At 39.9% G+C, this 20,650-nt stretch overlaps 1 protein-coding gene across 3 annotated transcripts in view; it reads left to right on the top strand.

Annotated features, from left to right (window-relative positions):
- The window catches only part of WWC2 (WW and C2 domain containing 2), a 217,444-nt gene that overhangs the window by 90,671 nt on the left and 106,123 nt on the right, over window positions 1–20,650 (top strand). For all 3 annotated transcript variants that reach the window (XM_050792511.1, XM_050792510.1, XM_050792512.1), the window contains exons 2-4: window positions 5,057–5,166; window positions 18,687–18,890; window positions 19,720–19,796. In XM_050792511.1, coding sequence (XP_050648468.1) covers window positions 5,057–5,166; window positions 18,687–18,890; window positions 19,720–19,796 — 391 coding nt within the window. The remainder of the gene's footprint in view (window positions 1–5,056; window positions 5,167–18,686; window positions 18,891–19,719; window positions 19,797–20,650) is intronic.

Below are 20,650 nucleotides of genomic sequence, written 5' to 3'. Positions count from 1 at the left end.
CTGGGATTACAGGTATTAGCCACTGCACCTGGCCCATTGTGACCTGTTCTAATATCTGTTTATTTTCTAGAAATTCTATGTAATATGACTTCTTTCTTTTTTTGTTTTTGTTTTTGAGATGAAGTCTCGCTCTTGTCCCCAGGCTGGAGTGCAATAGCCCGATTTTGGCTCACTGCAACCTCCACCTCCTGGGTTCAAGCGATTCTTCTGCCTCAGCCTCCTGAGTAGCTGGGATTACACGCCTGGCGTTTTTGTGCCAGTAGAGACGCGGTTTCACCAAGTTGGCCAGGCTGGTCTCGAACTCCCGACCTCAGGTGATCCACCCACCTTGGCCTCCCAAAGTGCTGGGATTACAGGCGTGAGCCACCACGCCTGGCCTTCTAATATGACTTCTTTCTAATAATTTAAGCTACTTTCCTCACACACAGGGAACTAATCTCATTATCTTCCGAAGTGGTTTGTATAATTTTTCCTAAAAGCTATTTTTTTTTCTTGTTGCCTCTATCCACCATTTTCTACTATTCTCCTTTGTCTGTTTCTTTGTGTTGCTAGTTTCCCTATCTAGTGATAGATAGAAGTTGTTGGCCAGGCGCGGTGGCTCACGCCTGTAATCCCAGCACTTTGGGAGGCTGAGGGAGGTGGATTGCCTGAGGTCAGGAGTTTGAGACCAGTCAGGCCAACATGGTGAAACCCTGTCTCCACTAAAAATACAAAAAAATTAGCCAGGCATGGTGGCGGGCACCTGTAATCCCAGCTACTGGAGAGGCTGAGGTAGGGGAATTGCTTGAACCAGGGAGATGGAGGTTGCCATGAGCCAGAGATCACGCTACTGCACTCCGGCCTGGTTGACAGAGCGAGACTCAGTCTCAAAAAAAAAAAAAAAGAACAAAAAAGTTATTTTGAGGGAACTAATTGACATCATTTATAAATGAAGATTCTTTTAGGACTGTGGAAAGATTTCTAGTGCTTTATCCTTGCTTTAAAATTCAAGTTGTGAAACACATCTTACTTCCTCTCTGTTCTCTTAGAGCAATTCAGTAATGTTCCTGTGAGCAGATTCTGTAGTAATCATAAGCAGTTGACAGTATGAGCTCTGCTTTGTGTTAGCTAAACAATGAGAACAGATGCTACAAAGTAAAAATAACTGTTAAGACCTTTAATGTTTGTGCTAAACTATACATATGGGATGCTCTGAATGGTGGCAAGAGTTTTAGTAACCTGAAATGTTTTTTTCAAGTGCTTATTCATTTAGTGCAATTAGTACAAACTCAGTTTTTTTTGGAGTTGTGCTTGTACTCACACGGTATTCACCATCATGTAATTTTGAAGTAAACAGATACATCACTGTATGGCATCTCATGTCATAGGACACGTATTTGAGTTGACAATAAATATTAAATGAGTGTGAAAGAATGATATAATGCCAGCAAGGAGAGGAAATACCATGCAGAGTTAAATTTTGCATATAAACATTGGCAAAGTGCTGCAGTAAATTACCGTTTTCTTCATAATATGAAATTCCTTTGCACAGTGCAAAGGAAGACCTTTTTAAGCAAACAGTAATCTCTGGAATTCAGCATAAAGACTCTAGTTAATTTCAGGATTTTGTTGTTGTTGCTTGTTGTTGCTCCTTTGCAGGGAATCAACCAAAAACAAACTCCATCCATTTTTACTTACTTAAAGAAAGCTTGAATGTGTAAGAAATTCCTTGTGTACAACAAGAAGAAGAAATTTAAAAGTTAATTAACATTTCAGTTCATTGTATTTGTTTTAATTTATATTGTTTGTAATTTTGGAATACATCTGTTAGTTCTTTTTGCTTTGTGTTAAACTTCTTAGTACATCATAGTAGTATTTTCTTTTTATCAGGATAGCACCGTAATTGGGTGCTTAATTTGTTTGGAACCTGATAATGTTGTCTATTTATATTTTATAATTTGCATAAGAATTCAATCCTAAAATTTTAATATTTGCAAATATCTATGTAATGCTTTTACTTATTGATAGAGTGCAGAGAAAATATATATGTTTATCCATATATAGAAAATAAAGTATTAAATTGATATTTGAGGGAACTCTGCAAAGAGATTTTTATATTCAAAATTTTAGGAATGGAATCTTCTGAATTTTTCAGAGTTCACGATTACATGTATACCTACAGATGTAATTGTAGTCTCAGAACAGTGACAATTAAATGCTTATCTGCTAACCAGTTAGTGGAACAAACTGGATTATTTCCAAATGTAATCAAGTTACTATTAACTTGTAATCATAGCACATGCTCTCAAGCTTTTATAACTTCTTATTCTTAAAGTAATAAGTATATTCCTGCCGTACTCATGCTTAAGCACATCGAATTGGTGCCTGGGCAATGCTGGTCTAATATTTCTCTTTTGTCACTTAAACTTACCATTCTCATATTTCCTCCTTCTTCATTTCTTTAGGATGCATGTGCCTTTTAGACAGCATTGATAGTGGAGTTAGTGAAAGAGAATCATCAAACAATGATACAGAGGGTGACCTGGCACAGGAGCTCTATCTAGTTGCTTTATTGAGGTCGTCAAAGAGACCATGTATGTAGACAAGGAGGTATATAGGGTATAGGGATTTTTGATATGGTATCTCACTCTTTGTCAAAAGAAAAATCAGTTTTCTGGGACAGTTTTGATATAAGACAGAATTTGAGCACAATTCTAAGAATAAATTGTTTTGCATTTGAACTCAGATTGAGTTCAAATATACTCCATGTTTACAAAGTGAATATGGCAAGTTGCCACATTTGGGCATATTGCTTAACATGTTTGAGATTCATTTTACTCATCTAACATATATTGAAGCTTACCATTTCTTGGGTGTTATACTGTTTAGTTCTCATCTAAACTTAATCTTTCCTCCTATTCCCTTAAAAAATTACGTTAGGAAACTAGGGCTTTTAAGGCTAATGACTTTCTCTAGGTTGTATAGTGAGTAAGTGGCAGAATAAAGATTTGAGCCCAGATCTCTTTGATGCCAAATTTCAAGCTCTTGACTTCTAAGCCCATGGTTCCCACACTTTAGTGTGGAGCGGAAGTACCTGGAAAGCATACATTGCTGGGACCTAGAGTTTCTGATTCTACAATAGGGCTCAAGAATTTGTATTTCTATTATTTTTTAAAAATCATTTTAGTTTTTTTTAGAGACAAGGTCTTGCTCTGTTGCCCAAGCTGGAATTCAGTGGTGTGATCACGGCTCACTGCAGCCTTGAACTCCTGGGCTCAAGTGATGCTCCACCTTGGCTTCCTAGAGTGTGGAGATTACAAGCATGAGCCACCATTCCTGGCTAATTTTTTATTTTTTGTAGAGACAGGGTCTCACTGTGTTGCCTAGGCTGGTCTTGAACTCCTGGTCTCACCCATCCTCCTGCCTCAGCCTCCCATAGTGTTGGAATTACAAGTGTGAACCATGGTGCCCAACTAGAATTTGTGTTTGTAACAAGGTCCCAGATGTTGATGCTGCTGGTTCTGGGAACTATATTCTGAGAACCACAGTTCTATGCTGTGCTGCCTGACTTGATTCCTCTGAGGGATAAATGAGAGAGTTCACATGTGCTTGTGTTAATAATCTGACACTTTGACTACTTATAACGTCCCGGATGCTCTTCCAAGTTAATTCCTTTTTATCCTGAGTTTAATTTTAGGAGCTAGTTAAATTGCAGGGAGAGTATGTGAGGGTGTAATCATCACTTAAAAGAGAAGGAAACTGAGGTAGGAAGAGGTGCCCAGTAAGTGGTCTCACAGTGAGTCAGTGGTAGAACGGGTTACCCTCATTATTGCTTCTGTCTGCTGAGCTGATTTGGAAGGCCAGTGTCTTCTTTGGAGCTATCTCTAGGAGGAGAGATTTCATGCTATAGGAAGGTTGAGAGGAAAATAGATCCTTCCTTTCTATTGCTGTTTTGTGTCCTTGGATGACTATTGCAGAGTAGGCCTGGAAAAAAAGAATTTTCCTCCTTGTATATCATTCTTCAGCATTCTGAAGGGTGGATGATGTACTTTGTTATTCTGATGAATGATATAATTCTGAAAATGACCTATATTTCAGTTGAACGTGAGATCTTTGATAGTCGTTAGCATGGATAAAAGGGATTCCAGGAGATTTTGTATGTAAGAACCATGCTAGTGGTGCCAGTGCGTTAAGTTAGAAAATGTGTTGACTGATGGTGGCCACCCTCCAGCAAGGCATCTGTGGTGTTAACCTGCCCATGGCTGCTCCAGTAGCCAGGGAAAATCTCAAAAGCAAAATGCAAGAGAGTGAGAAAAAAAAATGTATTGTAATTAAGTCTGAAACCTGTACTCTGCTTAGGAAACTGTAGTTTCTTCATTCGTTTTAAAGAGAAAAACTCCTACAGAGAAAGTGTCTTAAAGAAAAAGTGGTCTTGAGAGAGTATAAAGCAATTTCAAAAGGTGAGATCACATTGATGTATGAATGAATACTTTATGTATTTGGTTTGGTTCAAAATTTTGTTGAGTGACTGTTATGTACAAGATACTTATAAAAAAAATTGTCCTTCCTCTCAAGGAGAACTTATAGTAGACTTCACAGTTGAGTGTTTAGTTAATTTATATATGAACATCCAGTCTGAAATTGATGTAACCTGATGCGGATCTTGTCTCAAAACTACTGATAGTATTTTCATGATACCAGTATTTGAATCCTGGGATACATTTTTCTTTTTAATGGGGTATCTGTTTCACTGCAGAGCTAGAGCTAGATCCCAGGCTTCCTCACTCTCAGCTTGGCGTTCTCCCTGATTTAGGATGTCTTCATTTATTTATTGTATAGATTTATCTCCAAATACTAGATTTATCTCCAAATATTAAGCAGTGAACTTTCAAAAGGTTACTGTGACTTGTCCTACTTTTTTGGATATACACATCTGTATTTTATCCTTGTTTTGTTTTGTTTTTTTTTTCTTCAAGATTTTAAATGCAACCTAGACACTTGTGGTTAGGGTGCTGAATTTTGACATATGCGGTTTGACGGAAAGAATCACTGGTGTGTCTATTCTGGTTTGTTGTAGGTTAACGAAGCCCTTGTCATTTGCTGATTGTGTTGGGGATGAGCTGCCGTGGGGATGGGAAGCAGGGTTTGACCCTCAGATTGGTGTCTACTACATCGATCACATCAACAGTAAGTTTTCCTTTTTGATAAAAGCAAATATATCAGAAAAGTAATCCCCCAAAACCTACAGGCGCACAAAAGGATAAACATGTTACAAAGTGAATTTCCAAAACCCCATTTTCTTAGTGACTAACATTTAACTGAAATGCCTTTCTTGGTATTTGGGGCATGTACATAGAGTTGTCCTTATGGGGACGGAGAGGGAGAAAGGGTGTGCCTGCCTGCCTGCCCGCCCGCCCGCCCGCCCGCCTGCCTGCCTGCCCGCCTGCCCGCCTGCCTGCCTGCCTGCCTGCCTGCCTGCCTGCCCGCCTGCCTGCCTGCCTGCCTGCCTACCTGCCTACCTGCTGGGGAGCGAGGATTCTCCTCCAGCACAGGTCTGGGAGCCTGTGGGGATCAGAGCCACTGGGCTCCTCTTTCCATGGCCACTGCACCTTCTGACAGGGCTCCTCCTTTCTGTGTGCTTTTTGCCACAGAAAGACTTGGGCCTTGGCACAGTGTGGTTTGTAGGCTGAGACTGGGGAGGGGTTGGCCCTCATCAGTGGCTCTGGAAGACATAGCATAGCTGGGAAAGGTCCTGAACCTCTTCCTTTTTTCTGTTTCCTGATTTCTGTGTCGTTGGAAGGGAAAAACCTCTCATTTTAACAGCTTTTAAATCTCTCACATCTCTGACATGGTAAGTCTAGCGCAGAGGATACCGTGACCGTGAATGACTTTCAAAAACACATACTTTGAAATATTTTTATATATTAGTATATGTTTGTGTGCGTGTTTATATGAATATCTAGCTCTCTATCTACTCCTTTAAAAATTTATTCAGATGGTAGCATACAATACTCATTCATTTTGCTTATTCACTTAAAAATAATTATTTTATTTTTATAGATTTTGGGGAATACATAATGAATTTATTCCTCATTGTCTTCTTTCTTTGAGTTCTATTCTTATATTTAAAATTTGTATATGCAGTACTCTGTAGTATCTTTAGGAACAGTATCACTGTAGCAAAGTGTTTCATTTGGTACTCACTCATTAGTGATGGCTTGCAGCTGCCCTTGTGTAGGTAGATGATATATTTCTCAAGGGGCCAAAAAAGCCTGTATTGTTAGCTGCGAGGCACCATCTTCCAGGCGGGTGAGGTGGAGGGCGGAAAGGAGCATAAGCACTCTGAAGTCTGGTGAGCACATACGGTTAGTGATCTGTTTCAGTAGAACACCTGTCATACACAGTTTGGGAACCAGCTTTCATGTATACTGTACATTATTAGTTCAACACAAATACAAATAATAGTTTCTACAAGTTGTTGCCTCAACCTCTTTTATATGACCAGAAGAAGTGTGACTTTTTTGTAGAGATACTCTTTCTCTCTCCCTGAAAGTTTCTAAAAGTTCTATGTAGAATTAGTGATTGTGTTTTTAAGTTAGCTTTTAATTTTGTGTTTTCTAATGAATGTTTATTGATATACTGTATTAGTATATACCAGGTTTATTGTGTATCAGTCACTGATAACCAACTGTCATCTGTAAGGGTGAAATGAACTAATTTTGGTAAAATTAAGTTCATTTTAAGCACTGTGTGTCACCCTTATGTCATTGCAAATAAACAAGACAGTGAAATATCTGAAATGTATTAACTAGTTAACTCTCACTTTTATGCTTATTTTAGATGAATAATTGTGTAGCTTTCTTTCCTTAAAGTAGTATTTGAGAAACCAGAAACCAACCTCGCCATCCTAGGTCAACAAAAATAAGCTCTCTTGGTACCATAATGAGAAAAGGAATCCTCTCAGCCTCCTTCTCAACACCTACAAACTCTTTGATACCTAAACCCACCTTCAGGGCTTCCTCCTCTTTCTCAGTGAAAGAGACGTTCCTCTGGACACCTCCACCCCTACAGATACCTCTTAATAACTTTCCTATTCCATCCTTCTCTCCTGTTTGGTGTCTTTATTAGTTATTTCCTGATTTTAAAATGTTCTCCTACCATTTCTATTAATAAATGATTCTTTTGTCTTAATATATAAACACTGGAAACTCTCAAAACGAAACCAAAACTGCAAAAGAAATACAAACAGATGGCATTAAACTCCCTCTCCTCACCCTCTCAAAACCGTCCTTCAACCAGAATCCATCACCATCTGTGGTTGCCTCCTCTTCCCTTCACAGCCAGACTTGCTGAAAGCTGTAGTCTGCAAGAACTCCACTTCCTCCGTTGTTCTCCATCATCTCGTTGAACCTGTTCTTGCTGAGGGCACCTGAGACCCCATGATGTAGTTTGGATATTCATCCCATCTAAATCTCATGTTGAAATGTAATCTCCAGTGCTGGAGATAGGGCCTGACCAGAGGTGATTGGATCATGGGAGTGGATTTCTCATGATGGTTTAGCGCCATCCCCTTGGTGCTGTCTTTGCTGTAATGAGTTCTCACAAGATCTGGCTGTTTGAGGTGTGAAGCCTCTTCCACTTGCTCTCTTGCTTCCTCTCTCACCACATAATGTACCAGCTCCCGCTTTGCCTTCCGCCATGAGTAAAAGCTCCCTGAGGCCTCCCCAGGAGCCCAGCAGATGCTGGGGCTGTGCTTGTACATCCTGCAGAACCGTGAGGCAATTAAACCTCTTTTCTTTTCTTTTCTTTTCTTTTCTTTTCTTTTTTTTCTTTATAAATGCCTCAGTCTCGGGTATTCCTTTATAACAAAGCAAGAAGGGTCTAATATACCCCACAAACTGTCAAATTCAAACAAGACTGTAGTCTCGTCTCTGTGACTTGTCACTGTGAGTTATTCCCTCCTGCTCTCTACTCTTTGGATTTTGTGACATACTGTTCACATATCTGACTGCACCTGCCCAGCTTTCTTTTGCCTGTTTCTTCTTCACTGGGGCCTGCTGTCAGGATTTCTGCAACAGTCTTCTGCTGTGTGCATGCCGCAGACCTCCTTGGGTGATGACTTCAGTTACTTCCTTCAGGCTGCTGGCTGCCACATCTGTCTAAGTCTTTCTCAGAGTCCAGATGCATATGTTCTTTCCTTGCTAGAAGGCTCTTCCCAGTCTGCTTGCTTCGGCCTCTCCTTTTTCATCTCCTGCCCTGCCTGGCACTGGAGACCTCTAGGAGTACCCTGTGTCTCCTGGGCTGGCCGCCTTTCTTTGCATCTGTGGAGTCGAGCCTGAGCACTCTCTGCGCAGCCCCTAGGCCCTCCTTTTGACTGAAGGCCACATCCTTCTAGGGGCGGTCTGCTCAGGTGCCACTGCTTCCCATAGGCCTTCTCTGATACCCACCCCTCCGCCTCACAGGTCTCCGTCCCATTCTGGTCAAATGCCCCATCCAGATACTTCTGGAGGACCAAGTGCATAGGAATTTTTTTAAAAGGGTTGTCATATTGCATTTATACTATTTTTTGTATGTTTTCCTCACTAAATTGTGAGGAACAAAAGTGACTGTATCTTTTGTTTTCATCGCTGGGCAACTAGTATAATGATAAACACTTAAAAGGTTAAAAAGAAAAGCTTTATTGCTTAACTCAGCAATCAAAAGCTTTCTGTTCTTATTTAAGGGAATTAAAGTACATTTCAAGTATAAATTATGTGTCGAAAAACACCATTTTGAATATTTTAAAACTTCACTATTAGAATATAAAATTTTAAGTCTGCTATTTTGCTTTAATGGTAATGGTATTCTAGCGGTCTGATGTACCCAAATTACCAACAGCAAACAGTTCACCCACTGAAAACGATCTGGTCCATTGTCTCATTAATCTTCAAGACATTCCTGTGAAGTAGTTTAGGAAGCAAACGGTATTATCTTCTCAAACAGCTGTTCCACACATATGTTGTGTTCTGACATTGTATAGTTTCAGCATAGTTTTCTCATTATTTAAAGAAAAAATTAAATAAGGAATGTTTGGCTGTTTAACACGTTTCTAACAAACACTATTGAATATTTAGAAGTAGAAGATTTGACCTTGACAGTAAAAGTTATTTTAGGCCGTAAGTGTTTTATGATCACATTCACCTTTCGGTGGGTATGTGTGGAGTGGGGGTATAGATATCAACGAGGGATGTTTGTAACTAACTGGAAGGGAAATGAGGAGGTATGGTTTGTAAGGTTTTGATATTATTAATACAACCAGAAGTAAATCACTTTTTGGTAGAGTCTGAGTTGTACTATAGCTATTTTTTCTTTCTTTTAGTAATTGAGGTTTCATTTACATACACAAAAATGCACAGATTTTGAGCATGTATTTTGGGTGGACTTTGACGTATGTATAATCCTTTGTAACTTGCCCCCGCATCAAGGTACAAACTTCTTCAGTCACTCTAGTAAGTTCTGTCCTGCCCCTTTCCAGTCAGCCCTCCCTACTGCTGCAGACATTGTTCTGATTTCTATCACCATAGCTTAATTTTGTCTGTTCTGGAACTTCATATAAAAGGATTTGTTCAGTTTTGGGAATAGATCCTTTCAACATGTTTTGCAGTTTGCACCTGTAGTCCCACCTACTTGGGAGGCAGTTTACACCTGTGGTCGCACCTACTTGGGAGGCAGTTTACACCTGTGGTCGCACCTGCTTGGGAGGCAGTTTACACCTGTGGTCGCACCTGCTTGGGAGGCTGAGGTGGGCAGATTGCTGGAGCCTAGGAGTTCAAGGCTGCAACGTGCTATGATCACACCACTGCACTCCAGCCTGGTTGACAGAGTGAGACCCTGTCTCAAAAACAAACAAACAAACAAACGAAAAGTAATGGTGTATAGGAGAAAAGTAAAAATATAGATAAATGAAAAGAAGAAAAATTATGTTCATACAACCCAGAGTTAACTAAGTATTCTAAATCTTTTGATGTGTATCCTTCCAGACTTGATACATGCATGCACATATACACAGTTTTTAAAATTTATTTTTGTTTTATTTTTGGGGGGTAGAGATGGCATCTCTCTGTGTTGCCCAGACTGGCCTTAAATCTGACCACAAGGAATGCCCCTGCCTCATACACAGCTTTAAATGTATTTTACCTCTCAAATGGGATTATATTATATATACTGTTTTATAAACTTTTTCATTTAATGTGTAATTTTCATGAAAAAAATTTTTTCTCCATCATATCAATTGATAATAGAACCTCACATTTCTGTCAGATGATTTTCGTAGAATATAGTGAAGATTCTTTGAAGCTGAGCATGGTGGCTCTTGCTTGTAGTCCCAGCTACTCAGGAGGGTGAGGTGGGAAGATCACTGGAGCCTAAGAGTTCAAGAGCAGTCCTGGTAACGTGCAAGACCTCATCGCTTTAAAAAAAAAAAAGGATCCTTTTGTGCACTTGCATAAAACCCTTCTGTGGCACATTATTGCTTACAAAATGAGTTTCATATTCATTCACTGGACATTCAAGACATCACAGGCTAGTCCTTCTTGGAGTATTGGTAAAGAAATGAGAGCATACAGTGAAATAAGGAAAGGACCACCAGCATGCTAGGAGAATGTGGGGAAGCATTGAAGAAGCAGCCTTTCATCCTAAAGAGTGTGGCCGTGGCTACTTGGAGAAAGTGCTTTAAGCTGACACCCAAGAGATGACTGAGTTAACCAGGCTGGAGGAAAAGGGGGTGGGGAAGAAGGAGGACGGCAAGTAGATTCCAAGGTCTCAAGAGGCTAGAGAAAGCAAGACTTGAGGAAAGACATGCAGGAAATTCAGTGCAGCTGAAGGCTGGTGTGACTGGGGTAACCGGGGGTTTTGGCTGGGGCAGGGAACGGGCCAGGTTCTTTTGTCAGGAATCTTTCAAAGCCCTCTTTACTGCCTATTCCATGGAACTGGACTCTTTTTCAGCCAGAAGAAACCCATTTGTCTCTAAACTGCCATGGCACTTAGCCATTCTCCACTCGAGGCACTAATCGTGTTCTACATATATGTATGTCACTATTTCTACGTTTTGCAAGTTTCTTGGAAGGAGGGTTGATGCCTGAATATCTTATTTTCCCTGTAGTAGATGGTCAATAATTGTCTGTAGGAATTAATGAACAAATAGTAAATACAGCAGATACTTTATAAAAAGGAAGATAAGGAAAGTTACTTATATTCATTTGATTTATTCTTCCTGAGCACAGTAGGAAGAATATAAATATCCTTTATAGACAAAAATAATCTTCTTTGAAGAATCTAACATTATCTTCCATGATAAGCTCTTGTAACTCACATGTGTTCTCTACCTATAAAGTTTCACATCTATAAAACTGATGGAATGTGAATTCCTTGAGGTACAGGGCATTTTAACAGTATTATATATTGCTTCTTTGATATAGTAGAAAACAGCAAATTATATTGTAATGCCATGAGCTCCCAAGGCCACTAGGTCTTAATAAAAAATACCACATTTGTATAATATACTTGAGTATTTACATTTAAAAAATAATCTTCACAAATCTGTTCTGCAAATACAGTGATGGAGATGAAGCACAATCCTGCTTTATGAAGCCTTCTTCTAAGGTGCCTTGGGAACCGTCTTTTGCAGTTCATATTTGAATTGTGCAATATTTCGGAGATGAGAATGCTTCCCACTGATGTGTGTGGGAAGCATTTGTAATGTGTGGTGTTTAAACCAGTCTCCCGGAGTGTTTTTCCTGACCTGTCCAAGACAAATGCTGAAGTTTATTATCGTCTTCATTACTGCACTTTATTCACTGAAGTGTCAGTCAGTGTTTTGTGGCATTTTAGCCAATGACAAATATTTTATTGAAATATACTGTGTCCCCAACATGGGGGAAATATGATTGGCTGAAACCTCAAAAGATTGAAAGAGAACTGAGAGTACATATCTTATAATTATTATAACTTGAGAACTTTTCAGATTTTTAACATACATTTTTAATTTTTATTATCTCTTTATTTCATTAGTTTATTAATTATGTATCGCATCATCACAAATTCTCCCAAAACTTACTGGTTTAAAATAATATTTATTATCTCATGGCTTCTGTGGGCCATGAATCTAGGCAAGACTTAGCTGGATCCTCCAGCTCAGGGTCTCTGGTGGTTTGCAATCAAGGTGTCAGCCAGGCTGCAGTCATCTCACGGCTGCCTGGAGAAAGATTTGCTTCCAAGCCACTCGTACGGTTATTGGCAGGATTCACTTCCTTGTTGGCTGCTGGCCACAGGCCTCCCTCGTTCCATGCCACGTGGGCCTCTCCACAGGACAGCTCACAGCGGGGCAGCTTGCTTTGTTAGAGTCAAAAAGCCAAGAAAAATCAGGGAGAGAGAGAATGAGCAAGACAACAGCACGGTCTTTTGTAACCTCATCTCAGAAGTAATGTCTTGTCACTTATTTTATGTTCTGTTCATTAGAAGCAAGTCATCAGATCTATCCCATACTCAAGAGGCATAAATTACTAGGAGATGAGGATTATTGGGAGTCATCTACAGTTCTGAAAACTTTTCAAGACCATACATTTATGTTTGTTAGAGGATGAGTTCTATACTTTGAGGCAGGTTAAGAAGTTTTATTACAGTTCTCAAGGGAAGGGGGCATAGTACACCATTCTGGGCCATATGGTGGAGAAGTGCTTGGGTTGGTTGGGAGGCAGAAGGAGCAGAGGAGAAATCATGGCCCAGAGCCTGTATTGTGGTTTCCTTGGGAAGGAATGAGTGAGACAGGGTAGGCAAGTCTGAACAAGTTTAGGATTGGCTAGATTGAATAATTTCGGCAGACTCTGGGTTATGGGAATGGTCTCTAGTTGTCCAGCGTCTTCCCCTGGAGGGTGATGTAGGGCAGGGGAAATACTGGTTTGGTGTGTGAGTTAGATAAAAGAGGAGGTTAGGGATATGGGCTTTGGACTGTTGGTTTACATATGAAGGATGGGCTCATGGGAGTCATTTGCTATCTTAAGAATTAAGTTAGCCCTGGGAGGGGCAGTCTCTTCCCAGACAGCAAGGCCCCTGAGACATCAAAGCATCACAAAACATATAAAATTTTTTAAAAAATGATCAATACGCCATCCACTGACAAATGGAAAGTGCAACACTGTGTGTCATACTAAGAAACTTTGAGAAACAATATTTTGTTGATTGTTTTTCAGTCTCATCTGCTGATCTGCCCCTGACATCTTGTATAAATACGTATGTGGTGGAGTGTGCAAATTCCACTAAGGGAAGAGGAAGCAGAGTGGATATAATTTTATAATTTATTAAGTTACAAGACTCCTTTTTCCCCAGTGTTGCTGCCACGTGCACAGATTGAGGGGAGGTGTTGAGCATATGTATATATAATTCATTTGTTACAGCTGACTCTATCCCATTTTCATCAGCTAGTTCAAGCCAGGGTAGGTTAACATGGGTGCAGAGTGATCTGTGGAGCCTTAGTTCTAGACACAGATGCTCTCTGGAGTCAAGGCTGGGGTAAGCAATGTGACTTTATAATTTCTTTGCTTTTGCAGTCTGAGTATCAGAGACAGTGTTATAGCTTACTAGCATTAAAGGCTTTTTGTATTTTGCAGTATCTCATTTAATCCTCCAAACAGCCCCCTGAATTAGCTCCATTTTGTAAAGGAGGAAATTGAACCCTGGAGAGGTTTAAGAACCTGCTCAAGGTCACACAATTTGTAAATGACACACCTGGATTTGAACCCAGTTAGACTGAATATAGAGTTCATGATCTTAGCTTCTGGGATATTACATCTCAGTTCTTTTTTCCAGTATTCATATTCTTAAAACTTCCTCAGGACTCAAATGATTCATGTGCTTTTTTTTTTTTTTTAACCTTACTTCATTACGACCTGAGTCTCAGTATTCTCAACGTACATTCCAATGTGGAGTCATTTTAATTATTCAGGTATTAGGAGGAAGGAAGAATTATCCCTACTTTTCCTGTTTAGTTTTTCACAATCCATGTACCTCAGCCTTTCTGCCACCCAGGTTAATGCTACCGTATCATTTTCTTTTTTTCTTCTGCCTCCTGCACCTCGGTACCTCCTCATGTCCTTCCAGTAATAAATGCCGAGGTTCTTGTTGGAGCACTTCCCTTTTGTATGTTCCGTAGTCCTTCTGTATCCACACCTTTCGTTTCCAGTGTGGTCTGGGCTGATTGATGTACACTCTCTACACCCCTGGGAAAGGGGTTGTGGAACTCTGAGTGGGCTGTGGAAGTATTTTCAGGTATGATATGACATCAAGGGCTTAAAATCTAAGAGTACTGTTAGTAATGGTGCACAAAAATGATTTTATTGAGGCAATTAGGCTGTGCCTTAATCTAATTTTATGTTTTACAATAACCAGAGCAGCTTATTTATTCAGTTCTCTAGTAGAATCTTAGAAAACGATTGCTAGAACTTGCTGTTACATTTCTCTGTTAATGACAGGTTTATTTTCCTTTTTTATTTTCAAGAGTGAATCTTCCTGTTATTTCTCCCCTGCCTTGCCCATACATACAATGTTACTAAGAGCCGTCACAGGAGGATATGAGAAGTACAGTCCAAGACCAAACTTCTTTCATTTCCATTTGCATAGATTATACAAGGGTACGTTGGGTTGAGTTCTCTCAGAAGCAAGCCCTAAGCCAAGAATTTAAGTGAACGTGGTTTATGAAGGAAATCCCGGGATAAACCATTAAGGAAATGAGGAAAGAAAGAAAGTGAGGGAAAAAAACAAGTGAAGGTTTTATTTCTGTGAAGTCTCTGACTCCACTTGATTGTGGTGACTCCAAAGTACAACTTCTACCTCAGAGTTTGCTCTACCTGGGAGTTCTTTCTGTCTTCTTCACTAGTCAGTCATTGGCTGCAGGTGAGTTAGTGAAGTGCTCTAGAGCAGTCAGACATCCATCAACAGCAAAGAGTAGACCATGGCAGAAAGACCCGAGAATACCAGGATAGGACACCAACAGTGTCCACTACAAAGGCTACATCAGAAAATATTCGTCCATATTTCACCCTCTGTGTACATCCAAGAGACGTGAGAGTAAGAGAGGTAAAATATTTCTCCTAGAGTCTCACATCTGACTAGTTCGATATGGAATCCACACGGCCTTACTCCCTAACCAGTGCTCTTTTCAACAGCTGATAGTGGCAAAGGATTTTTATTGCTGTTCTGATAGCATCCGTTTGTCTGCCTATAGCATCCCTTTCTCCTTTATAACTGAGGTATTATTATACCTCAGTTCTCTTTAACATTCATCAGTCATCATCATTCATTCATTTGAACCTTGTAAAGCATATTTTAATAATAAACTGTAAATCAGCTTTGTTATTATATACAAATACATAAATTGCATCTATTTTCACTATACAGTTCATGAGTTTTTGACAAGTGTACACCATGTAACCATCACAATAATCAAGATAGAGAACATTTCCATCCGCTCAAAAAGAGCTTTCTTCTTGCTCTGTTGTAACAAGTACTTCTCAGTACTGCTGGGCCCAGGCAACCACTTTCTGTCATTGGATTAGCTTTACATTTGCCCACATTTCATATAAATGGAATCATACAGCATGTGCTCTTTTGTGTCTGGCGTCTTTTCACTCAGCTTGTGTTTAAGAGTCTTATATATTGCTGTTGAGTATTTTGTTTCATTTTGTTGCTGAGTAGTAGTTTATTGTATGGATATACTACAATTTGCTTAGCCATTAGCTGCAATAGTTTTGTCTCTTATGAATAAAGCTGTTAATGAGCATTTGTTTAGAGGTCTTTTTGTATATACATATTTTTGGATCTCTTGGGTAAATAACAAGTTGTAGGATTGCTGGGTTGCATGGTAATTGCTAAGTTCTTCTCCAAAGTGATTGCCCCTTTTTAGATTCCCAGTGGCAATGAATGAGAATTCCAGTTGCCCCACATCCTCTTCAACACTTGACATGGTCAGTTTTCAAATTCTAGCCGTTTTATATAGTGAGCAGTGATATCCCATTATCGTTTTGACTTGTATTTCCCTGATGATTGGTGATGTTGAGTCTCCTTTCATCTGCTTACTGACTGTTTGCACAATAGTCAGTAGATGTGTGGGTTTATTTTTGGACTCTATTCTGTTGTAACATAACTGTTTTATCTAGATTATGCTTATTCCATCATTTCTACATTTCCAGATCTGTTTCTATTGACTGATTTTTCTCCTGATTATGGACCATATTTTTGTGCTTTTTGTTATGTTTAGTAACATTATAGTGGATGCTAGACATTATAAAGTTGGTTTTGTTGTTGTTGGTTTCATTGAGTGCTAGGTTTTGTGCCTTTTAGGGAGATTTGTACTTTTTTTCTTCTGACTGGCAGTTAAGTTACTTGCTGACCAGTTTGGTCCTTTAGGTTAGGTTCAGAGTAGCCTTTACTCTATGTCTTATTTAGCTCTGTTGTTAAGGTGTAACTTTGCTGTGGTCTCCACTGGATTCCCTAGATGTTCACTGTGTCCTTTCTCCTCTGGCTGGTCATAATTGGAAACTGTCACAGCCCTGTGTGAGCTCAGGGAATTATCTGCCTATAGCACCCCAGTTGTCCTTTGCCTGGCGTTGTGCACGTCCCCCTTGTGCATCTTAGCATTCACCCACAGACTTCTTGTAACCCCTGTGCAAATTTCTGGAACTTCTCCAGTCTCTGGAACTTCTGTGCTTTGCTTTACAAATTCCACCTCTCATGGCTTCCATGAAGTCTGCTTGCCTGTCGCTTCAATTCAGCAGTGCCTCCTTTCTCTGCTTCAGTTACCCCTCTTTGCACTGCTGTCCAAAAAGTGCTTTCAGACAGAAATGTAGGATAATCATGGGATTCATTTCCCTTCTTTCAGAGATCACAATTCATACTACCTGTTGTCCAACATCTGAAAACCGTTGTTCATATATTTTCTCTTCTAGTTATTTACTGTGGCCCTGTTATTCCACCATGGCCTTCTTTGTGTTTTGCTTTGTTTTTTAAAAATCTCTATTAATCTTTTGTGTATCAAGCTTCATGTGTTTTCTGTATTAAAGCCATACTTCTGTTTGTCCCAAATTATCCCCTGTTTGTGTTTGCTGTTGTTGGGAGTGGGATCCACTTAGATACAATGTCCTGCTAGAGACAAGATCGTAAGTCACAATACCATAGTTTTTATGCCTTTGAACTATTCTATTTTATTTTAACACATTGTATTACTGAATACAACATACAGAAAAGTGCACAGACTGAAATAACAAAGTTTATCAAATATTTTAGAAGTGAACTATGTAATTTCGATGGGTGAAAGAAATAGAACATCAGTATCCAGGAAGCCTCTTTTATTTACTCTGTCCCATTCTCAGCCCCTTCCTCTACTGGCACATGGCCACTTTCCTTTCTTTCACAGCAGAGGGATCCAATACATGTCTGCAGACACAGGGGGATGTCTCTTAACCAACCTGCACTAACCATCACCAAAACTATCCATTCTCTTGTATACATCATGGTACCCCAATGCTGGACACCAGTACACTCCAACTCCTTGGCCCAACGTGTGGTCAAGAAATATGTCAGTTTTTAAATATGAGAACATGAAGTGTTTGTGGTAATCTGATTCTTTTGTTTTTGTTTTTCTTCACGTTTTGTGGCTCCTACTGTGGCTTCACCACACAGTAAAGAATGTGTTTGGAGTTTATAAACTGAGCATGAGCTGCCGTGGAAGACAGAGGATAAGGGCTGACCTGCAGATGAGGTGGCCGGGGCACCTTCTGGAGGAGGCAGCGTGTGAATGCTGTTGCAGAGCACTGGTTCTTGGGCTCGGCTGCTCACTGGAATCACCTGAGCAGCTTTCAAATCTGTAGTGCTTGGGTTCCACCCACAGAAACTCTAACTGGTCTGGGTTTTTTTTTTTTTTAAAGTCTCTGGTTGATTGTAGTTTGCAGAAGTGCAGAAGCAAGAACCAGGGCCTTAGGCTAGAGCATCCTGTGTAAACAGGACCAGGGTTTTGTTTGTTTGTTTATTTTTAAATTTCAGATCCACTGCGGACTCACTGATATTTTTGTAAACTACAAGAAAAAGTGAATTACTGAAAAAGTGAAAATGTATATACACAAAGAAATGCAAAATGTTTATCAACAGATAAACAATAACTGACTAAAATTGCTATAATGATTACAAAATGTTTTCTGTCTATTTCTGTCCTTACTGTTGTGGACATGAAACTGCGTTCATGGACTGGTATTGGTCTGCAGAGTAGACCAGCTTTGATTAGAGCTGATGCAGAGAGCAGTGTGGCTAGAGTCCCATATTAGGTGAATGAAGGTAGGTTGGGTCCAGATTATGCGGGACCTTGAGTGCTGGAATGAATAGCTTAGCTTTTATTCTGTAGGCACTGGGGAGCCACAGAATTCTTGAAAGGAATGATCTGATTGACAACATCGTATGTGGTAGATTTATAGTGAGAATACATTGTTGATGAGAACCTGAAAGAGGAAGGAAATTGATGGGACTGGGTAAAATAAAACTATAAAATTTCTGGAGAAGTCACTCCAGCACAGCTAAATAAACTCCTTAGAGGATACAAGAACTTAAGCTAGCCTACTCCCTAAAGTTTAAACAATCCGGAAAACAAAGTTAAATTCTAAAAAATACCCTCCACCTAATGTTTTCAGAAACCACACAGATAGAAGATCCAAGAAAACAATGGAGGGGGGAACAGGAGAAGATGCTCAAGGACTACCTCTCTGTGGCGCAGGATGCCCTCCGGACACAGAAGGAGCTGTACCATGTGAAGGAACAGAGGCTGGCGCTGGCCCTGGATGAATACGTGCGATTAAATGATGCCTATAAGGAAAAGTCAAGTTCTCGCACAAGCTGTAAGTACAGTGTGTCTATTCAGACTTTAGAAGTGGAGACCGAATTGTAGATAACAGAAGACCACTTACATTTCTATGGAGTTTAATTTTGAGTCCTTTTCCCTCCTAAGCAGGAAGAGTCTCTCAAAACCGTGAGAGGTGAAGGCACACCCCGGATTTTCTCACCCCCACTCCAGATAAAATAATCCCCGTTTGGGGGTTGTGCATGCCTTCTGTTTCTGTACCTGCCTCTGCCAGGTTGCCTTTTATGCATTTACGAGTTAATTTTTACCTTTTCAGAACAATGCAAGTAATTTGGCCCTGTTTGCTACTTTTGTACAATATTTTTAGTGGGGAGGAACTGCAACTATTACCTACAGTGTAATTTCTGTTGACCATCTGAGTTGATTTACCGCTCCCTCATCTCACAGATTGATTATTTGGAGCTGACTTTGTTTAAAGAAGCAGCTGTGATGAGCTCAGAAGTTCTGCTTAAATTATAAATTCCTTGATAATGCAAAACTCTGAAGTACTACTGCAGTATAGTCCTCTAAGGACGTAGTGTGTATGAAATCCAGAAGAAAATTAAGCACCAAGGTCTTAATGATGTTTCTCTTTACAGAGTTTAAAAATATGGTAGAGGTTTGAAGATTACTTTTTATATTTAGGTGTCTGATAAATGACAATAAAGGAATTATAAAAAGAAAGCAAGTATTCACAGAAGCACATAAATCTTGTTTTTAGCTTCAGTAAATTCTTTTTTTCCCCGTGTACAGCTTCAAGAAATTATAAGCTGAGAACTAGTTATGCAACTTGTAAATAATTAGTTTTTCTTTTTTCTCTATAAAAGTATTCTCAGGATCTTCATCCAGTACTAAATATGATCCCGATATTTTAAAAGCTGAGATCTCCACTACAAGATTAAGGGTAAGAGGTTTAAATTGTGGTTCTGTGTTGACCCATATGCATAGAGTCTGAAGGCTGTGGAAGGGGCTCCAGCGGTCAGCTCTCACCCCGTGTGCTGTGGGAAACTCCGCTCACCCCCGATGAGTGGCCCTTCCGCCTTGATGTGAACAAGTTCAGAGCGTGGAATAGTCTTTATTATTGAGACAGTGCGTTCCATTATTGCGCAGGTTTTTGTTTGTTTGTTTGTTTTGTGAGATGAAGTCTCACTCTGTCCCCCAGGCTGGCTCACCGCAGTCTCCGCCTCCCGGGTTCAAGTGATTCTCCTGCCTCAGCCTCCCGAGTAGCTGGGATTACAGGCGTGTGCCACCATGCACAACTAATTTTAATATTTTTAGTACAGATGGGGTTTCACCATATTGGCCAGGCTGGTCATACTGGTCTTGAACTCCTGACCGCAAGTGATCTGCCCGTCTTGGCCTCCCAAAGTGCTGGAATTATAGGCGTGAGTCACTGTGCCTGGCCTATTGGGCAGTTTTATTGTTAGCAGTTAGAATATTGAATCAAAATTTGAGTCTTGTAACGTGCTTTCCCTCATTGTGCTGAGTTTTGTCCTTCAGAGTTAAGCCAAGCTGCTCTTTTGTCGGACAACCCAATATTTCAGGATGCCCACAACTGAAGTCAGACTTTACGAGGTCCTCGTAATGCCTCATGGAAAGGTGTTTCCTGAATCTTGGCCTGAATCTTTTTAACTAAACTGATGTTAAGGCCAGAGCTTGTTTATCCTTGATTTTTGGAATATTAAAGTCTGTTCACCAAGTAAATAAACTCATGTAACCAATACCCAGGTCCTGAACTGGGTTATTACCATGATTTCT

The sequence above is a fragment of the Macaca thibetana genome, chromosome 5, assembly GCF_024542745.1.
Source record: "Macaca thibetana thibetana isolate TM-01 chromosome 5, ASM2454274v1, whole genome shotgun sequence".
Classification (NCBI taxonomy): Eukaryota; Metazoa; Chordata; class Mammalia; order Primates; family Cercopithecidae; genus Macaca; species Macaca thibetana.
Note: the sequence above shows the minus strand (reverse complement) of the source record. Positions and strands in the feature narration are given on the sequence as shown.